Source organism: Rhinopithecus roxellana, chromosome 1 (assembly GCF_007565055.1).
Source record: "Rhinopithecus roxellana isolate Shanxi Qingling chromosome 1, ASM756505v1, whole genome shotgun sequence".
Lineage (NCBI taxonomy): Eukaryota > Metazoa > Chordata > Mammalia > Primates > Cercopithecidae > Rhinopithecus > Rhinopithecus roxellana.
The window spans coordinates 197929917-197955569 of record NC_044549.1 but is presented as its reverse complement, the minus strand read 5'-3'; the positions used below and the strand labels follow the sequence as shown (position 1 = coordinate 197955569).

Genomic DNA, 25653 nt, shown 5'->3' with positions numbered 1-25653 from the left:
AGGAATCACCGTATCATTTTCCATAGCAGCTGCACCATTTCACATTTCCACCAACAGTGCACAAGGGTTCCAGTTTCTCCACACCCTCATCAACCCTTGCTATTTTGTTTTTTGGACAGTAGCCAGTCTAATGGGTGTGAGTAGGTACCTCACTGTAGTTTTAATTTGCATTTCCGTAGTGATTAATGATGTTGAGTATCTTTTCATGTGCTTATTGGCCATTTATATACCTTCTTTGGAGAAATGTCTATTCAAGTCCTTTGCCCATTTTTGAAATGGGTTTTTTGCTGGTTGTTGAGTTTTACCAGTTCTCTATCTGTTCTGGATATCAATTCCTTTATCAGATATATGAGTTGCAAACATTTTCTCTTATTTTGTGGGTTGCCATTTTACTGATAGTGTCTTTTAGTGCATAAACTTTAAAAATGTTCATGAAATCCAATTTGTCTATTTTTCTTTTGCTGCCTGTGTTTTAGGTGTTATATCCAAGAAATCACTGGCAAATCCAATGTCATGAATCTTCTGCCCTATGTTTTCTTCTAAGAGTTTTATGGCTTATGTCTTACATTTTGGTCAAAGATCCATTTTGAGTTAATTTTAGTGTAAGTCAGTGTCCAACTTCATTCCTTTGCATGTGGCCAGTTTTCCCAGTACCATTTGTTGAAAAGATTATCTTTTCCCCATTCAGTGGTCTTGGCATTCTTGTTGAAAACCAGCTGACCATATATGCAAGGATTTAATGCTGTATTCTCTATTCTATTCCATTAGTCTATATGCTTGTGTATTTTTCTTTTTATAGAGATGGGGGTCTCACTATAGTGCCTGGGCTGGTTGGCTCAAGTAATCCTTCTGCTTCAGCCTCCCAAAGTGCTAGGATTACAGAAGTGAGTCACCACACCTGGCCTATATGTCTGTTTTTATGCCAGTATCATAATGCTTTGTTTACTATAGCTTTGTAGTAAGTTTTGAAGTGAGGAAATGTGAGTTCTCCAGCTTTGCTCTTCTTTTTCAGGATTGTTTTGGCTATCTGAGGTCCCCTGAAATTCTAATTTTAGGATGGGTTTTTCTACTTGTGGGAAAAATGTCGTTGAGATTTTGATAGGGATTGCATTAAATCTGTACATTGCTTTGGGTATTGACATCTTAATATTATCTTCTGATCCATGATCATAGAATGCCTTTCCATTTATTTATATCTTCTCTAATTTCTTTCAGAAATGTTTTATAGTTTTCATTGTACTACAAGTTGTTCATCTCTTCAGTCAATTCCTAAGCATTTTATCCTTTCTGATGCTATTGTAAATGGAACTGTTTTTGTAATTCCCTTTTTGGATTCATTGCTAGTATACAGAAATGCAATTAATTTTTGTGTATTGTATCCTGCTAAGTTCCTGAATTTGCTTATTAGTTCTAATAGATTCTCAGTGGAATCTTCAGAGTTTTCTATGTATAAGACCACTATCATCTCTGAACAGATAATTTTACCTCTTCCTTTCCAAGTAGATGGAATTTAATTTCTTTTTCTTGCCTAATTGCTCTAAGACTTCCAGTAGTATGATGAACAAAAGTGGTGAAAGTAGGCATCCTTGCCTACTTTCTTATGTTACATGAAAAACTTCAGTCTTTTACTATTGAGAATGATGTTTGCTCTGGGTTTTCACATATAGCTTTTATTATGTTGATGTAGTTTCCTTTATTTCTAGTTTATTGTTTTTAGGATGAAAGGATGTTGAATTTTGTCAAATGCTTTTTTCTGCATCATGATCATTTTAATGATGATTTAAATGACCATGTGGGGTTTCTCCTTCATTCTGTTAGTGTGTATCACACTGATAGATTTTGTATGTTGAACCATCCTTGTACTCTAGGAATATATCCCACTTGGTCATAGTATAGAATCCTTTTAATATGCTGCTGAATTAATTTTTCTAGGATCTTTTGAAGCTTTTTGCATTAATGTTCATAAAGGATATTGATCTGTGGTTTTCTTTCCTTGTAGTGTCTTTGTCTGTCTTTGGTATCAGGGTAATGCTGGTCTCACAGAATGAGTTAGGGAGTGTTCCTTCTTCAGTTTCTTTTTGAAAAGTTTGAGAAGTATTGCTGTTAAATGTTTGGTAGAATTTGCCAGTGAAGCCATCCAGTTCAAGGCTTTTCTTTGTTGGGAAATTTAAAATTACTGTCTCAGTCTCATTTTCTATTTCTTTGTGGTTTAGTCTTGGTAGATTTTGTGTTTCTAGAAATCTGTCCATTTTATCTAGGTTATCCAATTTGTTGGTGTACAAATGCCCATGGTACTCTCTTATAATCTTTATTTCTGTGGAATTGGTAGTAATGTTCCTACTTTCATTCCTGACTTTAGTAATTTGAGTCTTCTTTCTTTCTTAGTCCATCTAGCTAAAGGTTTGTTGATTTTGCTGATCTTTCCAAAGAACCAACTTTTGGTTTTGTTGATTTTCTCTATCATTTTTCTATTCTCTGTTTATCTAATATCTATTTTGATTATCTGCTCTAATCTTTATTATTTCCCTCCTTCTACTAGTTTTGGGTTTAGTTTATTTTTCTTTCTCTAATCCCATAAGGTGTAAAGTTAGACTGTTGATTTGAGATCTTTCTTGTTTTTTAAATGTGTTTATAGCTGTAAATTTCCCCCTTAGCATCGCTTCACTGAATTTGTTGTGTCCTGTAAAGTTTGGTACCTTGTGTTTTTGTTTTCATTCATCTATATGTTTTGCTCAAAATTGTTAATCATACATTTTATTTTTTTTAAATTTTCAGGGTACATTCAGTAACGTAATATTCATATAATTTGTAAAAATCATATCAGTGTAATCGGTATATTCATCACCTTAAATCTTTCTTTTATTGTAGAAACATTTCAATTCTCTTCTAGCTATTCTGAAATACATGATTGATGATTGTAAACTATAGTCACCTTACTGATCTATCAGACAGATCTTACTTTTATCTATCAAACTGTATATTTGGACCCATTAATCAACCTCTCTTCATATCCCCCTGAAGATTTTCCCCTCCTTTTTCTCCTAAGTCTTAGTACTTTACATTTTACATTTAAGTCTATGATTTATTTGCGTTAAAATTCTTAATTTTTTATTTTAGGTTTAGGGCACATGTGCAGGTTAACAAAGGCAAACTCATGTCACAGGGGTCTCACGTACAGACCATTTCATCACCCAGGTACTAAGCATAGCACCTGATAGTTATTGTTCCTAATCCTCTCCCTCCTCCCACTCTCCTCCCTAGATATAATTTTAACTTTTATTTTAGATTTGGGAGTACATGTGCAGGTTTGTTACATGGGTGTATTGTAACATGCTGGGGTTTGGGGTATGATTCATCCTGTCACCCAGGTATTGAGTGTAGCATAACACCTGATAGTTAGAAACCCCTTCCCCTCTCTCTCCCTCCCAGCTCTAGTTATCCCCAGTGTCTGTTGTTCTTCCTGTTGTGCCCATTGGTTCTCATTATTTTGTTCCCACTTATAAGTGAGAACATGTGGTATTTGGTTTTCTGCTCCCGCATTAGTTTGCTAAAGACAATGGCCTCCAGTTCCATCCATGTTCCTGCAAAGGACACGATCTCATTCTTTTTTATGGCCACATAGCATTCCATTATGTATATGTACCACATTTCCCTTAGCCAGTCCCAGTCCACTGATTGGCATTGAGGTTGATTCCATGTTTTTGCTATTGCGAACAGTGCTGCAATGAAGATATGTCAGCATGTGTGTTTACAGGAGAATGATTTATATTCCTTTGGGTATACACCCTGTAGTGAGACTGCTGGGTTGAATGTTAGTTGTTTTAAGTTCTTTGAGGAACTGCCACACTACTTTCTACAATGGTTTAACTAATTTACACTCCTACCAACACTAAATAAGCATTCCCTTTTCTCTACAACCTGACCACAGCATCTGTTTATTATTTATCTATTTATTTATTTGAGACAGGGCCTTGCTCTGTCATCCAGGCTGGAGTGCAATGGCATAATCTTGGCTTGCTGCAACCTCTGCATGCACCCCACCCCACCCTCCCCACTGAGGCCCAGGCTCAAGCAATCCTCCTGCCTCAGCCTCCCCAATAGCTGGGACTATAGGCGCATGGCACGAAGCCTGGCTATTTTTTTGTATTTTTGGTAGAAAGGGGGTCTCATCATGTTGCCCAGGGTGGTCTTAAACTCCTGAGTTCAAGCAATCTCCCCACTTCGGCCTCCCAAAGTGCTGGGATTACAGGTGTGAGCAACTGTGCCTGGCCTGGCTTTTTAATGCTAGCCATTCTAACTGGTGTGAGATGATATCCCATTGTGGTTTTAATTTGCTCCCCCCCTTTTTTTTTGGAAACAGTCTCGCTCTGTTGCAGTGGAGCGATCTCGGCTCACTGCAACCTCCGCATCCCAGGTTCAAGCGATTCTCCTGCCTCAGCCTCCCGAGTAGCTGAGATTACAGGCACCTGCCACCATGCCCAGCTAATTTTTGTATTTTTAGGAGAGATGTGGTTTCACCATGTTGGCCAGGCTGTTCTTGAACAGCCTGTGATTTGCCTGCCTCAGCCTCCCAAAGCACTGGGATTACAGGTGTGAGCCACCGCACCGGGCTGCATTTTGCTTATGATTAGTGATATTCCGCATTTTTTCATACGTCTGTTGGCTGCATGTACATCTTTTGAAGAGTGTCTGTTCATGTCTTTGCCTGCTTTTTCATGGGGTGTTTTTTTGGTTGTAAAAGTTTTTTTTGGGGGGAGGGTAGGGTTGGGGACAGAGTCTCACTCTGTCACCCAGGCTGGAGTGCAGTGGCACGATCTCAGCTCATTGCAACCTTCACCTCCTGGGTTCAAGTGATTTTTGTGCCTCAGCCTCCCGAGAGCTGGGATTACAGGCATGTGCCACCATGCCCAGCTAATTTTTATAATTTTAGTAGAGATGGGGCTTCACCATGTTGGCCAGACTGGTCTCAAACTCTGGACCTCAGGTGATCTGCCTACCTCAGCTTCCCAAAGTGCTGGGATTACAGGTGTGAGCCACTGTGTCCAGCAGTTTGTAAGTCTTAAGTTCCTGATAGATTCTGGATATTAGACCTTTGTCAGATGTATAGTTTGCAAGTACTTTCTCCCATTCTGTAGGTTGTCTGTTTACTCTGTTGATATGTTTCTTTTGCTGTGCAAAAGCTCTAGTGATAACATTTGTCAATTTTTGCTTTCGTTGCAATTGCTTTTGGCATCTTCATCATGAAATCTTTGCCAGCCCCTATGTCCAGAATGGTATTTTCTTTTTTTTTTTTTTTTTTGAGACGGAGTCTCGCTCTGCCGCCCAGGCTGGAGTGCAGTGGCCGAATCTCAGCTCACTGCAAGTTCCGCCTCCTGGGTTTAAGCCATTCTCCTGCCTCAGCCTCCCGAGTAGCTGGGACTACAGGCGCCCGCCACGTCGCCCGGCTAGTTTTTTGTATTTTTTTAGTAGAGACGGGGTTTCACCGTGTTAGCCAGGATGGTCTCGATCTCCTGACCTCGTGATCCGCCCGTCTCGGCCTCCCAAAGTGCTGGGATTACAGGCTTGAGCCACCGCGCCCGGCCAGAATGGTATTTTCTATTTTCCCTTGGGATTTCTTTTTATTTTTAATTTTCATGGGTACATAGTAAGTATATTTACGTGGTACATGATATCTTCTTTGATCTGCTGGTTAAGAGTGCTTTAATTTCCACAATGTTGTGAAATTTCCAGTTTTACTTCTGTTGTTGATTTCTAATTTCATCCCATTGTGGTCAGAGAAGATACTTTGTATGTTTATCTTTTGAAATCCATTGAGACTGAATTTGTGGCTGAAAATATGGTCCATCCTAGAAAACGTTCCATGTGGACTCAAGAAGAATGTGTATGCTGTTGTTGTTAGGTAGAGTGTCTTGTATATGTCTGTTAGATCCAGCTTGTTAATTGTGCTGTGCAAGTCCTCTGTTTCCTTACTTATTTCTTGTTTGATTCTTCTATATACTGTTGAGAGTGGAGTATTAAAGTGTCCAGCCATTATTGTAGAACTTTCTATTTCTCTCTTCAATTCAGTCCACTTTTGCTTCATATATTTTGATGATCAGGAATTAGGTAGATGAATATTTATAGCTGCTATCACTTGTTGCTGTATGGAGCCTTTTATTAATATGTAATATCCTTCTTGGTCTCTTGTAATCTTTTTAAATTTCATGTCTATTTTGTCTCATATTAGTATAACTCTCTTTTGGTTACTATTGCATGGAATACTATCCTTTTCCATCCTTTCACTTTCAACTCGGGATCTGAAGTGAGTCTCCTGTAGACAGCATATAGTTGAATCACTTATTTAATTAATAATTTATTTATGAGATGGAGTCTCGCCCTGTCGCCCAGGCTGGAGTGCAGTGGTGCGATCTTGGCTCACTGCAAACTCCGCCTCCCAGGTTCTCAACATTCTCCTGCCTCAGCCTCCTGAGTAGCTGGGACTACAGGCGCCCGCCACCACGCCCAGCTAATTTTTTTGTATTTTTTTTTAGTAGACATGGGGTTTCATGGTGTTAGCCAGGATGGTCTCAATCTCCTGACTTCATGATCCACCCACCTCAGCCTCCCAAAGTGCTGGGATTACAGGTGTGAGCCACCTCGCCCAGCCAAATCATGTTTTTTAAATCCACTCTGCCAATATTTGTCTTTTGGAAAGTTTAATCCATTTACATTTAATTACTGATAAGACAGGACTTAATTCTATCATCTTGCTATTTGTTTTCCATGTGTCTTATCGCTTTTTTGTCCCTTATTTCTTGCACTACTATCTTCTTTTGTGTTTAGTTGATATTTTTTTTTTTTTTTGTGGTGAAACATTTAAATTCCTTTCTCGTTTCCTTTTGTGTTGTCCTTTAGGTATTTTCTTATGGTTACCGTGGGGGATTACATTTAGCAACCTAAAGTTATAACACCCTAATTTGAATTTATACTAGCTTAACTTCAATAACAAAAGCTCTGTTCCTTTACTAGCTCTCCCCAACCTTTTCAGTTGTTATCACAAAATTACACATTGTTCAAAAACATAAACTAATAATACTTTTAATAAAGTATTATTAGTTTTAGAAAGAGTAGTGATAGTTCTTTTTAAAAATGGCTTTGTTGGAATATAACTCATATACCACACAACTCACCCATTCATCCATTTTTAGTATGTTCACAGAATTGTACAACCACCACCACAGTCAATTTTAATATACTTTCATCACCTGAATAAGAAAACATGTACACATTAATAGTCCTGCTCTCCAGCCCTACCAACCACTAATCTACTTTCTGTCTCTCTAGATTTGCCCATTTTAGGTATTTTACATAAAATGGAATCATACAGTATGTGGTTGACTGCAATCAGCTTCTGTGACTTAGTATGTTTTCAAGATTCATCCATGTTGTAGTAAGTATCAGTACTTCATTCCTTTTTGTGGTTAAATAATATTCCATTATATGGATATACCACTTTTAAAAAATCCATTTATCAGTTGGTAGACATTGGGTTATTTCCACTTTTGGCTACTATGAATAATGTTGCTATAAGCATATTTTTGTGTGAATGTCTGTTTTCATTTCTCTTGGGTGTACACCTAGGAGTGGAATTCTTGGGTCACATAACTCTGTTTAATATTTTGTAGTATTGTCAAACTGTGTTCCACAGCAGCTGCACCATTTTATATGGAGGAGAGTTCCAATTTCCCTACCTGCTCACCAACACTTGTTATTCTCTTTTAGAATATAGCCATCATAGGGTATGGAAGTGGTAACTGGTTGTGGTTGTTTATTTGACCTCGGCCTGTGCTATAGTTTAAGTATTTGTCCCCTCCAAATCTCATGTTGAAATTTAATCCCCAGTGTTAGAGGCAGGGCCTGGTGGGAGGTTTTGGGTCATGGAGGCAGAACTCTCATGAATGGCTTCATGTCATCCTCATGGTAATGACTGACTTCTCACTATTAGTTTCTCTAAGATCTGATTGTTAAAAATAGCCTGGCGCCTCCTCCTCTCTTTTTTTCCTCCTTTCTTGTCACATGATGCTTGTTCTTCTTTCCCTTCTACCATGAGGGGAAGCTTTCTGAAGTCCTTATCAGAAGCAGATGCTGATGCCATACTTCTTGTACAGCCTGCAGAACCATGAGCCAAACAAACCTCTTTTCTTTATAGATTACCCAGCCTCTAGTATTCCTTTATATTATAGCAATGCAAAATGGACTAAGACAGCTTGATTAAAAATGATTTCATTATAACTGCAGCAATATGTATCATACATATATTACATGTATTGTTAAAAGATCCAAATAAAAAGAAAAAAACTGATAATAAAATGAAGCCAAAAGAACATTAAAAGATATATAAAAATGAATGCCAGAACACCATGTACAAGCACTAATGCTGGACTGTGAAATCATTTGGTTTAGTTCCTAGGGTCATGATGCTTTTGAAATAAAAATACTTTAGTAACTCAAGCGAAGTTCAGTTTTCCATGGATTTAAGAGATGAAAAAGGAGAGCCATGATCCAAATTACAATAAAGTTAAAATTGCATAAATTTTACACTCCTAGGCCTCAAACTGTACAAAACAAAGGAGTTTAGACCAATAACAGCCTTTATTTTATTTTCACTGCCTGAAGTTCATAGAGCAATAGTTTTTTATTTTTAATTTTTATTTTTTTAGAGAGACAGGGTCTCACTCTGTCACCCAGGCTGGGGTGCAGTGGTGTGATCACGGATCACTTCAGCCTCGACCTCCTGGGCTCAGGTGATCCTCCTGCCACAGCCTCCTGAGTAGCTGGGAGTGCAGGCACATGCCGTCACACCTGGCTAATTTTTTAACTTTTATTTTTCTAGAGACAAGGTCTTACTATATTGCCCAAGCTGGTCTTAAACTCCTGGCCTCAAGCAATCCTCCCACCTTGGCCTCCCAAAGTGCTGATTATAGTCAGGAGCCACTGCACCTGACATCAAAAGCTTTTTATACTTCTCTGATGGCAACACATAGTGAGAAATATTTCACATAGTGAACCAGCATATACACACACACTTGTATTTATGTGTATGTACCTAAACCAAGTATTTTGAGAAATAAACTTACTACTAGAAATGCATTAACAATATATAGTTAAAATAAAAAAAAAAAAGAAAGCAAAGCAAAACAACTTTGCTGGTCCTGAGTCACTAAATTGTGCATTATCACTTGTAATTTTAAAAACAGTGACTTAGCCTATAAACAAGGGGAAGAGTAAATAAATGCATGATATGAGTTAAAGCATGACTATCAAATCCCAAACATTCTATAGAATAGTTCCAATGTTGTAGGTGTGTCCAATGTGGTATTTCATGAACACAAAAATTGATTCAAAGTGTAGACACTCAAAGTGAAATGTAAATATATTTGAGCTAAGGTCAAATAGAGAAAATGGAACTCTGACATTCACTGGTATCTTAGCAGCTGTAAGAATAGTATTTCAATGGTCTTTTTATAGTTCAATGACATGTTTGTTCAGTGGGATAGACATTTCAATATGGAATTGTTTTGTTTATATAAAATGGATCTGGTTAGCTCCTCTCAAACACAAGCTATATAATTAAAGTACATTTTTGTTTTAATATAATTTGATAATCAAAGAATATACCCAAAATATAGAAATACAAAAACTGACAACACAGAACAGCATTTCCTAATTTTGTTTTAGACTGGAACATTCCTTTTATAATTTTATATAATCTTCAAAAACTACTTAGGTATTAAATTTTTCTTTTCTTTTCTTTTCTTTTCAGAGTCTCACTCTGTCACCCAGGCTAGAGTGCAGTGGCACGATCTTGGTTCACTGTAATCTTTGCCTCTGGGGTTCAACCAGTTCTCCTGCCTCAGTCACCGAGTAGCTGGGACTACAGGCGTGCGCCATCACGCCTGGCTAATTTTTGTATTTTTGTTTTTGTTTTTGTTTTTGTTTTTTAGTAGAGATGGGGTTTCACTATGTTGGCCAGGCTGGTCTTGAACTCTTGACCTCAAGTGATCTGCCCACCTCAGCTTCCCAAAGTGCTGAGATTATAGGCATGAGCCACCACACCTGGCCTAAAACTTTCATTTTATCATTTTTATATGGTATATAACAAAGGAATGTTGAAGTAAGATAAAACACAATTTGCTGAGAAATTCAAAATTACAAACCATGCCCTAAAATATACATTGAAATGTAATCAATGGATACAGTATAAAAGTGGGTTAAATAGAGTTTTTATGACCTGATAAATCTCCCACTTTGTGTTTTTAAAAAACTCCTCCAGCCTCGGCAAACAAGACCCTGTCTCAAAAAATATTAAACAATAAAAATAAAAAACTCAACTGATTTATTTTTATTTATTTTAATTTAAAAATGCCAAGACACAATTTTACCCTGCACTTCTCAGCAAAACCAAAAACAGATAAAATTATTTTGAAAGCTAAAGTCTATACTAAATAATACTGTAATTATATTTTCTCATTTAACATAGTGCTCAGAAACATTAAAACCATCTAAACTTGCTTTCAAGATTTAATTAAAAAGAAAATTTGGGGCCAGGTACAGTGGCTCACGCCTGTAATCCCAGCACTTTGGGAGGCCGAGGCGGGTGGATCACGAGATCAGGAGATTGAGACCATCCTGACTAACACGGTGAAACCCTGTCTCCACTAAAAATACAAAAAAATTAGCTGGGCGCAGTGGCGTGCGCCTGTAGCCTCAGCTACTCTGCAGGCTGAGGCAGGAGAATGGCGTGAATGCGGGAGGCGGAGCTTGCAGTGAGCTGAGATCGCGCCACTGCACTCCAGCCTGGGCAACTGCACAAGACTCCATCTCAAAATAAAATAAAATAAAATAAAATTTTGATTCAATGAAATGTAATTTGTAAATCAGGAGATCAGATGGATATAAATGTGCAGAACTATCATTTTTATGCTCCTTCTGAACTATATAATTCAGCATGTGTTTCTTATGATTCCTCTCTATAATCTATACATGTAACGAAGATGAATTAAACAATACATGAATAAAAATTTAAACTGCATATGGCCAAAGTGACCATGGTGGCTAAGAGGCTTTAGTAGACTTACAGGCACCTGAATCTCCCTACTAGGCAGTCACTTGATTCACATGATTTGAAAGCTCTGAAATGGTTTAACAGTTTTACAATTATTTGTAAAATAATTACAGATAAAAAAAAAAATCAGTACAGTTGTCTCTTGCTATACATGAGGCATTAGTTCCAGGCCCACCCACAGGTACCAAAATCTGTGCATACTCAGGTCCTATAGTTGGCCCTGCCAAACTTGCATATACCAACAGTCGGCCTTCCCTATGCATAGGTTTCACATCTTGCTAATACTGTACTTCCTCCCTTCCTTCCCTCCCTTCCTTCCTTCCTTCCCTCCTTCCCTCTTTTCTTTCTTTCTCTCTTTCTCTCTCTTTCTATTACTATTTCAGTAGTTTTAGGGGAGCAAATATGGTATGTTCAATCTGCTTTTGGTTGAAAAAAAAATCCATGTAAGAGTGGATCTGCACAGTTCAAACACAAATTCTTCGAGGGTCAACTGTAATTGAAATGAGAAATTGATAGAGATAGCATTCCGGCTTTTATGATATAATAGGAAAAACTACCATATATTAAAACATTGAACAAACCCTCAGCAGAGGTTCCTTCAAACTGGGCAATGCCCATGCTTGGGTAAAGGTCAAGGGGCTCTGGGCCTATGTGAACATGCTAGAATTGGGAAACCAGGTTATGAAAGGGAGATAAGAGATATGAAACCTTTCAGATGAATACAGGTATTATAATGCTACATCAGCACTGTAAGACATGCCGGTGAAGGGATTTAGCCTACACTGCATTTCACTCTAACGGCCCAATGAGCAGTATTCCTTGTCTTGTCTTGGTTCTGTGTAGTGCTGTCCTCTCTCTCCTACCCAGCCTGGATTTTTTGCTCTAAACTTACACACTCTTAAGCTAAACTCAAACTCCATGAGGTGTGATGATCTGGTTCAGGTAAATCAATAAGATGTCAATGCTTAAGAAATATAATCTAGGCGCGGTGACTCGTGTCTGTAATCCCAGCACTTTGGGAGGCTGAGGTGGGCGGATCACCTGAGGTCGGGAGTTTGAGACCAGCCTGACCAACATGGAGAAACTCTATCTCTACTAAAAATACAAAATTAGCTGGGCATAGTGGCGCATGCCTGTAATCCCAGCTACTCGGGAGGCTGAGGCAGGAGAATTGCTTGAATCTGGGAGGCAGAGGTTGCGGTGAGCAGAAGTCGCGCCATTGCACTCCAGCCTGGGCAACAAGAGCAAAACTCTATCTCAAAAAAAAGAAAAAAAAAAAGAAATATAATCTAGCCAGACATGGTGGCTCATGTCTGTAATCCCAGCACTATGGAAAGCTGAGGCAGGAGGATCACTTGGGCTCAGGAGTTTGAGACCAGCCTGGGCAACATAGTAAGACCTTGTCTCTACTAAAAATTAAAAAATTAGCCAGGTATGGGCCAGGCACAGTGGCTCGTGCCTGTAATCTCAACATTTTGGGAGGCCGAGGTGGGCGGATCACCTGAGGTCAAGAGTTCGAGACCAGCCTAGCCAACATGGTGAAACCTCATCTCTACTAAAAATACAAAAATTAGCCAGGGGTGTGGTGGTGTGTGCCTATAATCCCAGCTATTCAGGAGGCTGAGCCAGGAGAATGCTTAACCTGGGAGGCGGAGGTTGCAGTGAGCTGAGATAGCGCCCTTGCACTCCAGCCTGGGCAACAGAGTGAGACTCTGTCTTAAAAAAAAAAATTAGCCAGGTATGGTGGCACAGGCCTGTAGTCCCAGCTACTCCAAAGGTTGAGACAGGAGCATCACTTGAGCCCAGGAGTTTGAGGCTGCAGTGAGCTGTCATCACGCCACTGCACTCCAGCCTGAAAGAGTAAGAACCAGCCTCAAAAAAAAAAAAAAAAAAAGAAAAAAAGAAAAAAAAAGAAAGAAATTAAAAAAGAAATACAATCTAAGGCCCTTCAATATAAGCATTAAAAACTAAGAAAAAAAACCCCTATCTACTGTAATGCTATGTCACTATACATTTCACTTTTATGAAGCTAAAAAAAGAAAGGCTGTAACTGCTTAATAATGGGTTTACTTTAATTTCTGTAAAGATAAAATAGCTATTGACAACAAGATGGATAATAATCAGTGATTCAGAAAGCTAAATTTCCACTGACTTCAACTTCTAAAACAGTGGTCTTTTTTTTTTTTTTTTTTTGAGACAGTGTCTTACTCTGTCGCCCAGGCTGGAGTGCAATGGCGCGATCTCGGCTCACTGCAACCTCCACCTCCCTGGTTCAAGCAATTCTCCCGCCTCAGCCTCTCCAGTAGCTGGGACTACAGGCGCCTGCCATCACACCCAGCTAATTTTTTGTATTTTTAGTAAAGACGGGGTTTCACCATGTTAGCCAGGATGGTCTCGATCTCCTGACCTCATGATCCGCCTGCCTTGGCCTCCCAAACAGTGGTCTATTTTTTATGTTGCTATCCTCTTAAAGGGTAGACAATAAGTCAGAGTGACTTGTTTTTTAAGCTTGTCCTCATAATTGTCAAAATGAGAGCTTGAATTTAAAACAAAGCTGACTTTCCAGGAAATCAAGAATTCACAGCAACATAACTTATCTACGCATAGAAATTTTCCTTAAGACAATGTATCTTTCACTAAAAATAGCAGATATTTTTACTTAACATTAATAAAATTAACAGAGGCATTTTAAGAAAATATGGCCCTCTACATTCATTGCTAAGTGACTTCTATTGCTACACTATGTATTATGTTACTTTGCATTCCCATATTAAAGCCTGAGTTCTTTATACTGAGCCTCTAGCACACCACATTTAGTTATTCAACAATTCTTTAGTTCAGTTTAATTAAGATACTGGATGGATTCTATGAATCTATGAAGTAGATTAGTAGACACAGAGATTATCAAGACATATTCCCTACTCTTAAGAACTCATATAGTATAATGTAATATAAGAAAGTCTCCTTTACTAAAAACTAAGGAATTTTATTGAATGACATACAAATAAAAAAATTATAAATACTGAGCTTAGATAAGGAACCCCGTTGAATACCACTTATCTTGTTGAGTTGGCTTTCTAAAGTTTCAAGGTATTTTCATTACTTTGCCAGGGATCTGAGTCCAGTTCTAGGTCCTTTGGGGCACTCTTTTCATGATGGCTGCACATCCAACTCCACATAAAAACTGTGTTCTACAAAATACTCAACTGAACCACAGACCATGTGCTTCTCTGAGATCCTTTAATACAGTATTCTTAAGCCCTTTTAACTTGAGTAAAGTCCAACAACTATTATTTTTGCTGTTTTGGCTTGACTTACTCTATCTCACTGTTTTCTGTACCCATAGGCCAGTAATCCCCAACTTTTTGTTCATCTAGACACAGTGCAAGATAAGTACAGCAATATCCTCCTGTGGGTGTAAGCAGAAGTTGTATGTGCTGTATTCCACATAAAACTTGAAGGCAAGGCCGAGAACCTCTCTTCCAGTTTGTGCTCAGAGAAATCTACTTCAACTCCCACCATAGTGTCTGTGTGCAATTAACCTTAAATTATCTCGTTTTTCTAAACCAAAATTTTCAATTCAGCAACCTCTATGCCACCACGACTCTACTTTTTATTTATTTATTTATTATTTTTTGGAGACAGGGTCTCACTTTGTCACCCAGGCTGGAGTGCAATCGCACGATCACAGTTCACTGCAGCCTCAAACTCCTGCACTCAAGGGATCTTCCTGCCTGAGCCTTCCAATTAGCTAGAACTACAAATGTGTACCACCATGCCCAGCTAAATTTTTGTATTTTTTGTAGAGATGGGGTCTTGCTATGTTGCTCAGGCTGGTCTTGAACTCCTGACCTCAGGAAATCCTCCCACCTTGGCCTCCCCAAATGCTGGGATTATCAGCATTAAGCCACAGTGCCAGGCTATTCTTCATTTTTTACCCGACTTCTTACTGTGTCATTACTTCTGGTCCATCAGTAAATTATTATTCCCAAATGCACATTTCCATCTCAGAAGAGAATCTGAACAATTAAAGTCATCATATTTAGGGAAGTGATTTATCCATCAGTTATGTATATAGATAAATATCATAGACTATCACACATAGGTACATACATACACATCTTCATATACTTCTGTCCTTTTCTGTACTGGACTCTGCTACCTTCCTACCTCTTCAGACTTATTTGGAATCTAGCTAGGTAACAAGGAGGAATCCCTTAGTATAGATAATCCACAAAGCAGATATTATGCCAGTGGATAATGAAGGATCATGTACTATGCCATAATGAGAGAATCCTCTGATAAGCCACTGGACTTTTTAGATACAATCATAGGAAGAGAATGTGATGGGTCTTTATGAAATCCAAAAATGACTTAAAAAACATTAAGGTAACTTTACAAATAAGGCATGCTAAATAATAGAAAACATTTTATATATGGTTTTTATAATTTAAAAAGTAACTTTAAAGCAGCTATTCTAGATGATATTGAATAATTCTGTCACCATGTATTTTTCTCATGTATGGATTATTACACTAAAGTACATCACTACTGAACTATCCATTAGAAATGCCTGACACATGAAGAAGAGTAAAAAATATTTGTATAGTCTTAGGTATAGCCTTTCTCCACGTACTGGAGGTAACTTGAATAGAATTTTTAAAACTTAAACAAAACAATATCCTGCATGTGTTTGGTATCAAAAGACCACAACTTTAAATACAGCTGGAAGTATTTTGGCAACTTTAAGTAAGAAACACGAAATATATTTTTCATAATGGTTACTGGATTAACTAGATTGATAGCATTACTTTTCCTGGAAAACTAGGCTTTAATTTTAAATGTGAACTACACTTTTTATTTATAAAAAAAGTTTTTGCCATCCCAATACATCAGTGTCATAAACACAAACTACAAATACAGTCTAGTTAAATAAAAACTTTTACATACGTGAGAGTTGTTTCCATTCTCGAGACTTGTTCAAGGTCTTCATCAGGGTCCTTGAATCCAGTAAAGGAGTAATAAGACTTGTCCCATTTGATGGGCCTGTCAGGCATCCTTTTAGCTTCTTTGAGAGGCTGGGTATGCACATTAGTATTCAAGCTTTGGATATGTTCAACAGATAAACTGCAGGAGTTGAGAATATATAATACTGTGCTTAGCAGATCTCTGGTGTGCAAAGTAAATTTGACTGCTCGAAATCCTAGAGAATATAATTCCCCCAAACAATTAATACAGATGATTATTTGCTTTATTTCAACATGTATAAAATCAAAATCTTTGAAAACATTCTATTACTGATTTAAATTTGTCCTATTAGCAAATCACCTGTAAATAGAAAAATTACTTCCCTTCTCTAAAACTATACCACATAATATTTTACCTTCATGAATTCCTTCAATCATCAGCTCCATTTTCTAGTTTGGTTCCAGTGACCAAACCCATCCCAGCCCAACAAGGGGATTCAGAATATTCTCAATTCTGTTGATAAATCTGGTCTCTTAAGAGAGAGAAAAGCTCTCCTATAAGCAGCTGTACACCAAAGATAGTTTCTAGTGGAGACAGGAGAATACAGGTGTATACTGTAACAGCGGTTCAGGTAAGAGGGGCCATATAATCTAGTCTCAGTGGTCACAGAAACCCATCTTGAATTTTCTCTCTGATTGAAGGAGATGGTCCTCATACTTGCTTACTTGACTAGGCAGTAACCCAATATTTTCAGGAGTGATTTAAAATTCTCTAGTTGTTTAAAAGTTACTCCTGTAATCCCAGCACTTTGGGAGGCCTAGGTGGGTGGATTATGAAGTAAGGAGTTCGAGACCAGTCTGACCAAGATGGTGAAACCCCATCTCTATTAAAAATACAAAAATTAGCTGGGCGCAGTGGTGGGCGCCTGTAATCCCAGGTACTCGGGAGGCTGAGGCAGAAGAATTGCTTGGACCCGGGAGGCGGGAGTTGCAGTGAGACGAGACTGTGTCACTGAACTCTAGCCTGGGTGACAGAGCAAGACTCTGTTTCAAAAAAAAAAGTTACTGGTTTTGATGTTGGGTAATCATTGGGCTAAGGTAAGTAATCTAAATTGTTAAGTCATCAATAAAAAATCCACTGGTTTTGTTTTTTTCTTTTCTGGGTGTTAGGCATGGTTCAAGCTTAATTTACATATCTTTTCAATCAACACTACCACCAACTATGCCATTATCATTTCTCCTGTCAAATGTGAAGGAACATAGATTAAGAATGAAGCCAGGGCTTAAGTCTGAGTTGACACCAAGCCAAATATTTTCTCCACTACAACATGCTGACTCTGCTTTTAAAAAAAAAATTTTAATTAGTTTTGAAAATTAAGAGCAAAAGTCTCTTGTTAGTAGGCATACAACTTTACCATCTTTACTTGAGGTAACCACTATTAATAGGTACATATTCTTCCAGATCTGCTCTATCCAAGATGGTAGCTACTAGCACATGTGGCAATTTAAAATTAAATTGATTGAAATGAAATAAAAATTTAAAATTAAATTCTTTGGCCACATTGGCCACATTTCAAGTGCTCAATAAGCACAAAGGGCTAGGGCCTGCCATATTAGATGATGCAGATATGGAACATTTCCCTCATCACAGAAAGTTCTCTTAGGCAGCACTGTTCTTTGACCTTTTCCATCTATGTGCTTGTATGTGTGTACCACGTATGAGGCCGGGGCAGTGGTTCATGCCTGTAATCCCACCACTTTGGGAGGCTGAGACAGGTGGAGCACTTGAGGCCAGGAGTTCGAGACCAGCCTGGCCAACATGGTGAAACTGTGTCTTTACTAAAAATACAAAAATTAGCTGGGTATGGTGGTGCACTCCTGTAATTCCAGCTACTCAGGCGGCTGAGGCAGGAGAATCGCTTGAACCCAGGAGGTGGAGATTGCAGTGAGCCAAGATTGTGCCACTGTGCTTAAGCCTGGCAACAGAGTAAGACTCTGCCTCAGAAAAAAAAAAAAAAAAAAAAAGTATTTGCAACTTTTGTGATGACAGACACCACAATTTAAATCATTCTCACAGATACACATTCTGCTTGCCACACCAACTTATGAGATCCAGAACATGCCAACTAAGAAATACTTTTTTTTTAGTTCAATAATTTGGGGAAACTTAGAACTACTGGCAAGGGAATTATTCTAGTCAGTGAAGGAGGAAAGGAAAACCCAAACTGCTGCATTGGAGGTTAAGAAAAAATAGCTCATCCTCAGAAGTGCACAGTCAAGGAGTAAATCTGTTTCTATCTCAATTTGCCAGCTTCGTTATTTAATCCAACATAAGAGTTACTATATAGTGAGGACTGCCTGTACCACACTGCAATATCCTTTACTGGTTCCTCAGGATACATTCCAAGAAGAATTTTGTGGCTTTGGGGAGAGAATGCCAAGCTGCAGAGTTTGTAGAGTTTGCACTAATTTATATACCCATCAATAATGTGGGAAAATGTATTTTTACCATTCATGGGTATTACTAGCAAAAAAAGAAAAAAATTAATGGGCAAAATATACTACTTAATTATTTCAGTTTGCGTTCGAATACTGAGGCTAAAGATTTTTTTTGTTTTTTGAGACAGGGTCTCACTCTGTCACCACGCTGGAGTGCAGTGGTGCCTACTATCTTGCCTCACTGTAACCTCTGCCCCCTGGGCTCAGGTGATTCTCCTACCTTAGGCTCTCGAGTAGCTGGGACTATAGGCACGTGCCACCACGCCTGGTTAATTTTTTGTATTTTTAGTAGAGACAGAGTTTCGCTATGTTGCCCAGGCTGGTCTGGAACTCCTGGACTCAAGCAATTTGCCTGCCTCGGCCTCTCAGAGTGCTGGGATTATAAGTGTGAACCACCATGCATGGCCTAAAGATTTTTATATACTTAACTGACATTTATATGTGTTATTTCTTGAACTGTCTATTCATTGTCCATTTTTGGAATGGAGCTACTCTGGTTCATTTTTAATTTGTAAAAACTGTTTATGTATTAGCATCATCTTTTTGTCATATATGCTATATCTTTTCTCCCATTTCTAGTTTAATTTTTTCTGTACCTTTTACTTTTTTTTTTTTTTTTTAATGACAGTCTCGGCCAGGTGCAGTGGCTCATGCCTGTAACACTAGCACTTTGGGAGGCCGAGGTGGGCGGATCACGAGATTAAGAGATCAAGACCATCCTAGCCAACATGGTGAAACCCTGTCTCTACTAAAAATACAAAAATTAGCTGGGCGTGGTGCCGCGTGCCTGTAGTCCCAGCTACTCAGGAGGCTGAGGCAGAAGAATCGCTTGAACCTGGGAGGCAGAGGTTGCAGTGAGCCAAGATTGCTACACTGGACTCCAGCCTGGTGACAGAGCAAGACTCCGTCTCAAAAAACAACAACAACAACAACAACAACAAAAAAACAGTCTTGCTGTCTTGTCCAGTTGTCCAGGCTAGCCTCAAACTCCTGGTTCAAGTGATTCTTCCACTTCAGTCTTCTGTGTAGCTGGGAGTACAGGCTTGTGTCATCATGCCCAGCTTTAAGCTATTTTTGTTTAAGAAATCATTCAAAGTTAACCATTAACTGAAAGTAAAGGATTCTGTTTTTACTCAGCCAGAGCTGGCTACAGCTACTTGTCTTAGCATTAATTCACAGAAAGCTCTTAGTAAATCTCTAACTTGTTTTAAAATTTATTCTAATAACAACATTTACTTCCTCATGAACCACCAAAAAGATATGGAGCTGAAGAAATAATTTCAGCCTTTAAGGATTTCAATGTATTAATAATGCTAAAGGCTCATAAAATTTCAGTAATGAAAATCACTAGTAAACATTTTACATTATTACCATCTTAATTATCTAAAGCTGATTAATGATTTCTAGTGTTCTAGAAATAAAAATTTTTTAAAAACCTACTTGATTTTGATTTCATAATCAGGTAAACATGTTACAGAAGTAAAAATGTTTTAAATCTTTGTTATAAAGGCAAAAGGAAAAATGATTAATTACAATATTTTAAAAGAAGAATTAATAGATAATGTGGTATACAAATCAAAACACTGGACTAGGAATAAGGAGACATTAGTTCTAGTACCGGCTCTGTCCCTAATTTGCTGTGTGAAACTTTCTAAGATTTCCACTAAGCTTTTAAATTCAATTTACTAACTCTATGTATATTCAATATTTAAGGCAAATCCAGCTGATGGTGGTAGAAGCAGTAGTTGTAGCTGTAGGAATGAACTTGACTCTCTTAACCACATACAAATAAAAACAGATTGATGATAATATTTTTATTTTAACAACTATAAAGGACATAATCTGCCTCTAAAAATTCCATCTGTCCTCCTGGAGAAATCATGAAACCTAAGTAGACCACTACATATTAAGTAAGACGTTATTTAATTCCTAGCCTAATCTTGACCCTAACAGGAGCATATATCTATTAAAAGTATTTATGAGTATTTGATTTTACACTAGTAACAATGTATCTCAGTTGCTTGAGACTCATGGCTAAGAACAGCACATTCACAATGTATATAAACTTTCAAATAGAATTGTGTCACTTAGAGTGATCAACATGCTTATTATTCATTATTTACAGCATTCTTCAGTACAGCTGTTCCTTCACAAAAGGGCTATAAGTTGACTTTCTGCCTTTAAATATTGAAGAATAGGGCTATTTTTAATAAAACTCTATGCCAGAGGTAAATGGAGAAACTGCCAAGAAAAGGAATTTGTGATTCCTGATCTCCCATATTCAATTATGAGAAAATAAAAGGTAGGAGATCGTATACTATCAAATACTAGTCCCTGGAGAGACTGGGTGAGGCATTGTCTTCAATATACTTCAGCATTCTTCAGATCAAGCTCTTCCTCCTTCCATTTGAGGTCCTGAGAGCCAGGGGAGGGTGAGGTGTAAATTAGGGATCTTCCATGTGAGTGGCCTCTACACAGTTCTCCAGCTCTTTCATTTTAATAAATGAACACCCAAAAGTTAAAGGTCACACAGCTAGGTCACTGGCAGAGCTAGAAACAGATTTTAGATCTCAAAGACCTATCAAATTCTGAGTTTTATAGCAGTTTGTTTAAAAAAACAATTACAGTGTATCCTGTTTTAGCCTTAACTCACAGAAAGCACTGAGTGACTCTTTAAATTGTCTTAAGTTCATACTAAAAATACAGTTATTTCCTCAAGGATCATCAAAAGCATGTATAATTAGAGAAATGATAGGCCTTTAGTGACCTTAACCTAAATATTTGTCCTTAATTTTAAATATGGAAAAGCAGTGACAAAAGGTAGTGAAAAGGTGGCTGTCTACTAAGATCAATTGGATTTTAGAAGCAGCATAAGGTTGGAATTAAAAGACCTGGGTTCAAGACTTATATTCTTTCTCTCTGGTCTTGGGAAAGGCACTGAACATCACTAAGTTACAATTGGGTAAATATTTCCAGCTTCAGAGTATTCGGAGGACTAAATAAGAGAATGCAAGCTGTACTTTTTAGAAATACATATTGTTTGGACATGTTTAACACTTAAAATAACACTGAACTGGGAAGGGGACAAATAGGAACACTTTAGTTTCAGAAACAAAAAAGTTTAAACATGTAAAAAATCACTTGTTCGAACATATGCAGCTAGGAATAGAATCTAATTCTAGGAAAACAATCAATTAAATGCTATTATTTTTCTATCACCAAAGTTTTGATCCAAAGGTATTCTGACAATGTCAAAATTAATGAACACATTTAACATGAAGCTTGCAAAGGACACACCAGAAATAAAAAACGTACCGGAAGTACTAAAAGGTTCCTGGCCATCAGAGGAACTCTGGTCTGTTTCTCTTACATAAAATGTAAGCTGAGTTGGTTTCAAAGACTTGAAGCCTGGTTTCTGGAGGTTTTCTAAGTAGACACTTAACCTTTTAAGAGAATTTTCATTGATTTCCTGGAAAAAAACATTAAGGGCATTTACATACAAAATAGAACAAGGAAATATCAGAAATGATATCTATCTAACCTTTTAAACACATTGAGAGTATTAAATAATTTAGTATTTAGAAATGTTGGGATTTCATAGCCCTTTGGATCTACATCTCACAACATGTAACAGAATGAACTCCATATGGATAAGACGTAAAAAGATGTAACCATATAAGTAATAGAAGAAAACATGGTTGAATTCTTTTATAACCTAAATGTGGAAAATGCCAATGACTAAATATCCCAAAGTAATAAATGATAGTTTAATTTATTCTAATATGATGTTCTTAGCCACATGAGTCCTGTACGCAAGTGTGGGATATTTATTGCCAGTGTAAGACAAAATCTTCATTATTTTTTGATAAATATTTCTATTTTTGCTGAAAAGTAACACAAGAAGGCTGGACGTGGTGGCTCATGTCTATAATCCCAGCACTTTTTGGGAGGCTGAGGTGGGCAGATTGCCTGAACTCAGGAGTTTGAGAACAGCCCGGGCAACATGGTGAAACCCCGACTCTACAAAAAATACAAAAATTAGTTGGGCATGGTGGCATATGCTTGTGGTCCCAGCTACTCAGGAGGTTGAGGTAGGAGGATCACCTGAGACCAGGAGTCTGAGGCTGCAGTGAGCCCCTTGATGGTGCCACCACGCTCCCCGCCTGGGTGACAGAGCAAGACACTGTCTCCAAAATCTTAAAAAAAAAAAAAAAAAAAGATTATGTATAGGAAGTGAATAGGAATTGGGTAAAGGAAATAGGAATATAGGAATGAGACTTCTCATTAAACTTTGTATTTAGTTTTGATTTTTTTTTTTTTTTTTTTTTGGAAAACTACAAATGTTTTGCAGATTTTTAAATTAAATTAAAGAGGATTAAAAAAAAAACCCCAAAATCTGGTGCATTACTGTGAAACTCTGGACTTTGAGTTCGATGCTATGAATAGACGGGACTTTAAGCCAGTCTTCCTAAGAAAAGGGGCAAGGGTCTTCTCTAATAGTGGGAAGAAGACTGAACTGAACATGTGGTGGCAAAAAGAGTGACAAGAAGAGTGAACAGCCTTCATGGAGCTTGCATTTTAGTGAGGGGAGAAAAATAAACAACAAACCTAATAAATAAGGAAATAGGGTACATGGAAAGGAAAAAAAAACCAAGAAGTACTGCAGGGTAAAAGGGGGGAGGGAATGCTAGGAAGTAAAGCAGAGACGGCAATTTAAAATAGGGTAGTTTTAAAAACAAAACAAAACAAACACAAGTAATAGTGTAATCTGGGAGAGCCTCACTGAAAGGTGACACTTCAGTGAGAAAGTAAAGGACAAGCCATATCTGGGATATCTGGGAAAAGGATACTCTAAGCACAGGCAGCAGCTAGGGCAAGGGCTTGATACAAAGGAGGAGTCAATAAATACAAGTTTAAAGATAACATGAAAACGTAAATTTATCAGAACCATTAAACTCTAGGCACATTGTGTCAGGGGTCCCCAAGACCACTCTCAGGTTCAATAATTTACTAGAAGGATTCACGTAACTCAGACAAGCTGTTTTATTCACCATTATGGTTTATTACAACAAAAGAATGGAAATTAAAACCAGCAAAGGGAAAAGGTGCATAGAGCAGAATCAGGAGAGACCAGGTGCAAGCTTCCAGTTGTCATTTCACAGTGGAGTTTTATAGACAGTGCTTAATCCCCCCAGCAATGGTGTGTGACAATACGTGAAAAGTGTTGCCAACCAGGGAAGCTCATCCAAGTCTGGATGTCCAGAGTTTTACTGGTGGTCAGACAGGTAAGCATTTAGTGCTTATGTGACTCACTTTAGCTATTCAGTCTCAGCTCCCTAAATCCCCCAGGTCAAATGAATACAGTGCAGTCCAGGGTCTTAGACACAGGAAAACAGGTATTCACTATAAATCATACTGTTAGCATAAACTGTCTATCTGGCATGGTCTAACGCCTCAGGCAAACAGAAACATTCCTATCAGGTGGGATATTCCAGGGGCTCAGAGCTCATTTCCCAGGAGCCAAAGTTCAGCACTGAAGTCAGACCTTTCTTTGGAATGTGCAAGGTTTAAGCAACCCAAGCTTGCTGAGTTAACCCTTTACCACACGTAGAATTTTCTGTTGTTTGTTTTTTAAATTTACGACATGAGGTCTCACTACGTTGCCCAGGCTTGAATTCCTGGGCTCAAGTAATCCTCCTGCCTCAGCCTCCCTAGTAGCTGGGACTACAGGTTTGCCACCACGCCCTGCTGCATACAGAAGTCTTAATTTAAAAAAATACATTGGTAGAATAACATTAAAGTATTACTAAGCTTGATTTTTCTATACATGTTGAATTTAAAAACTTTAAATTATTAATGCATCCCCAAGGTAATGAATATTTTTCTGTTGATTCAATTTACTGATTACTTTGAAAAGTTCTGACTTTGAGTAGCCAACATAAGTATCAAATACCACAATCAGAATATTTTCCTAAAAGCAAAAAAGCAAAATAGATTTTGCATTGCAAGTAGAAAAAAAAACAATGTTCTAATTTTCAAGATTTCAAGTTCCTTTTCATATTAAACTAGATATCAGTGTTAATGAAAATAGAAGGAGCCAATGAAGTAATTCCAAAGCATGTGGCTTTGTAATATATAGTAGTCCCTTGGTATCCATAGGCGATTGGTTCCAGGACCTCCTGTGGATACCGAAATCCACGAATGCTCAAGTCTCTCATATAAAATAGTGTAGTATTTGCAAATAACCTATATATATATCCTCCCATATACTTTAAATCATTTCTAGATTACTGATAATACCTAATATAATGTAAGTGCTATGTAAGTAGTTGTTATCCTGTGTTGTTCAGGGAATAATGACAAGAAAGAGAAGTCTGTTCATCTGTAGTACAGATGTATTTTTTTCCCCCTAATATTTTCAGTCTGAGGTTGGTTGAATCCATGGGTGTAAAACCCACAGATATGAAGGACTGACTGAATTTTCTAATGTTAAAATATATTGACTGTCTTAACTACATCTACCATAAGCCATTTTTCGTATCAGTTTGTATTCCTGGAGCACACATTAACTGAGTTGTAGGGAGTGGTCCAGCAGCATGCATCGTAAGGAAAAATCACTAGGGCATTGAAAACTCTTCCATGTATCATCCTTAAAAGAAAAAGAGAGAGCCTGCTATTGGTCTATTCAGGGATTCAACTTCTTTCTGGTTTAGTCTTGGGAGAGTGTATGTGTCCAGGAATTTATCCATTTCTTCTAGGTTTTCTAGTTTATTTGCGTAGAGGTGTTTATAGTATTCTCTGATGGTAGTTTGTATTTCTGTGGGGTCGGTGGTGATATCCCCTTTATAATTTTTTATTGCGTCTCTGAAGTTGAGGCAATAATTAATAGCCTACCAACCAAAAAAAGTCCAGGACCAGATGGATTCACAGCCGAATTCCACCAGAGGTACGAGGAGGAGCTGGTACCATTCCTTCTGAAACTATTCCAATCAATAGAAAAAGAGGGAATCCTCCCTAACTCATTTTATGAGGCCAACATCATCCTGATACCAAAGCCTGGCAGAGACACAACAAAAAAAGAGA

The 25653-nt window shown here is 37.8% G+C and overlaps 1 protein-coding gene across 5 annotated transcripts in view; it reads right to left on the bottom strand.

Annotated features, from left to right (window-relative positions):
- Nucleotides 1-25653, bottom strand: part of TCAIM (T cell activation inhibitor, mitochondrial) — a 72044-nt gene that overhangs the window by 27199 nt on the left and 19192 nt on the right. For all 5 annotated transcript variants that reach the window (XM_010374347.2, XM_010374346.2, XM_010374348.2 and 2 more), the window contains 2 exons: nt 21886-22039; nt 16055-16307 (listed from right to left, as the gene is read on the bottom strand). In XM_010374347.2, the coding sequence (XP_010372649.1) occupies nt 16055-16307; nt 21886-22039 (407 nt within the window). The remainder of the gene's footprint in view (nt 1-16054; nt 16308-21885; nt 22040-25653) is intronic.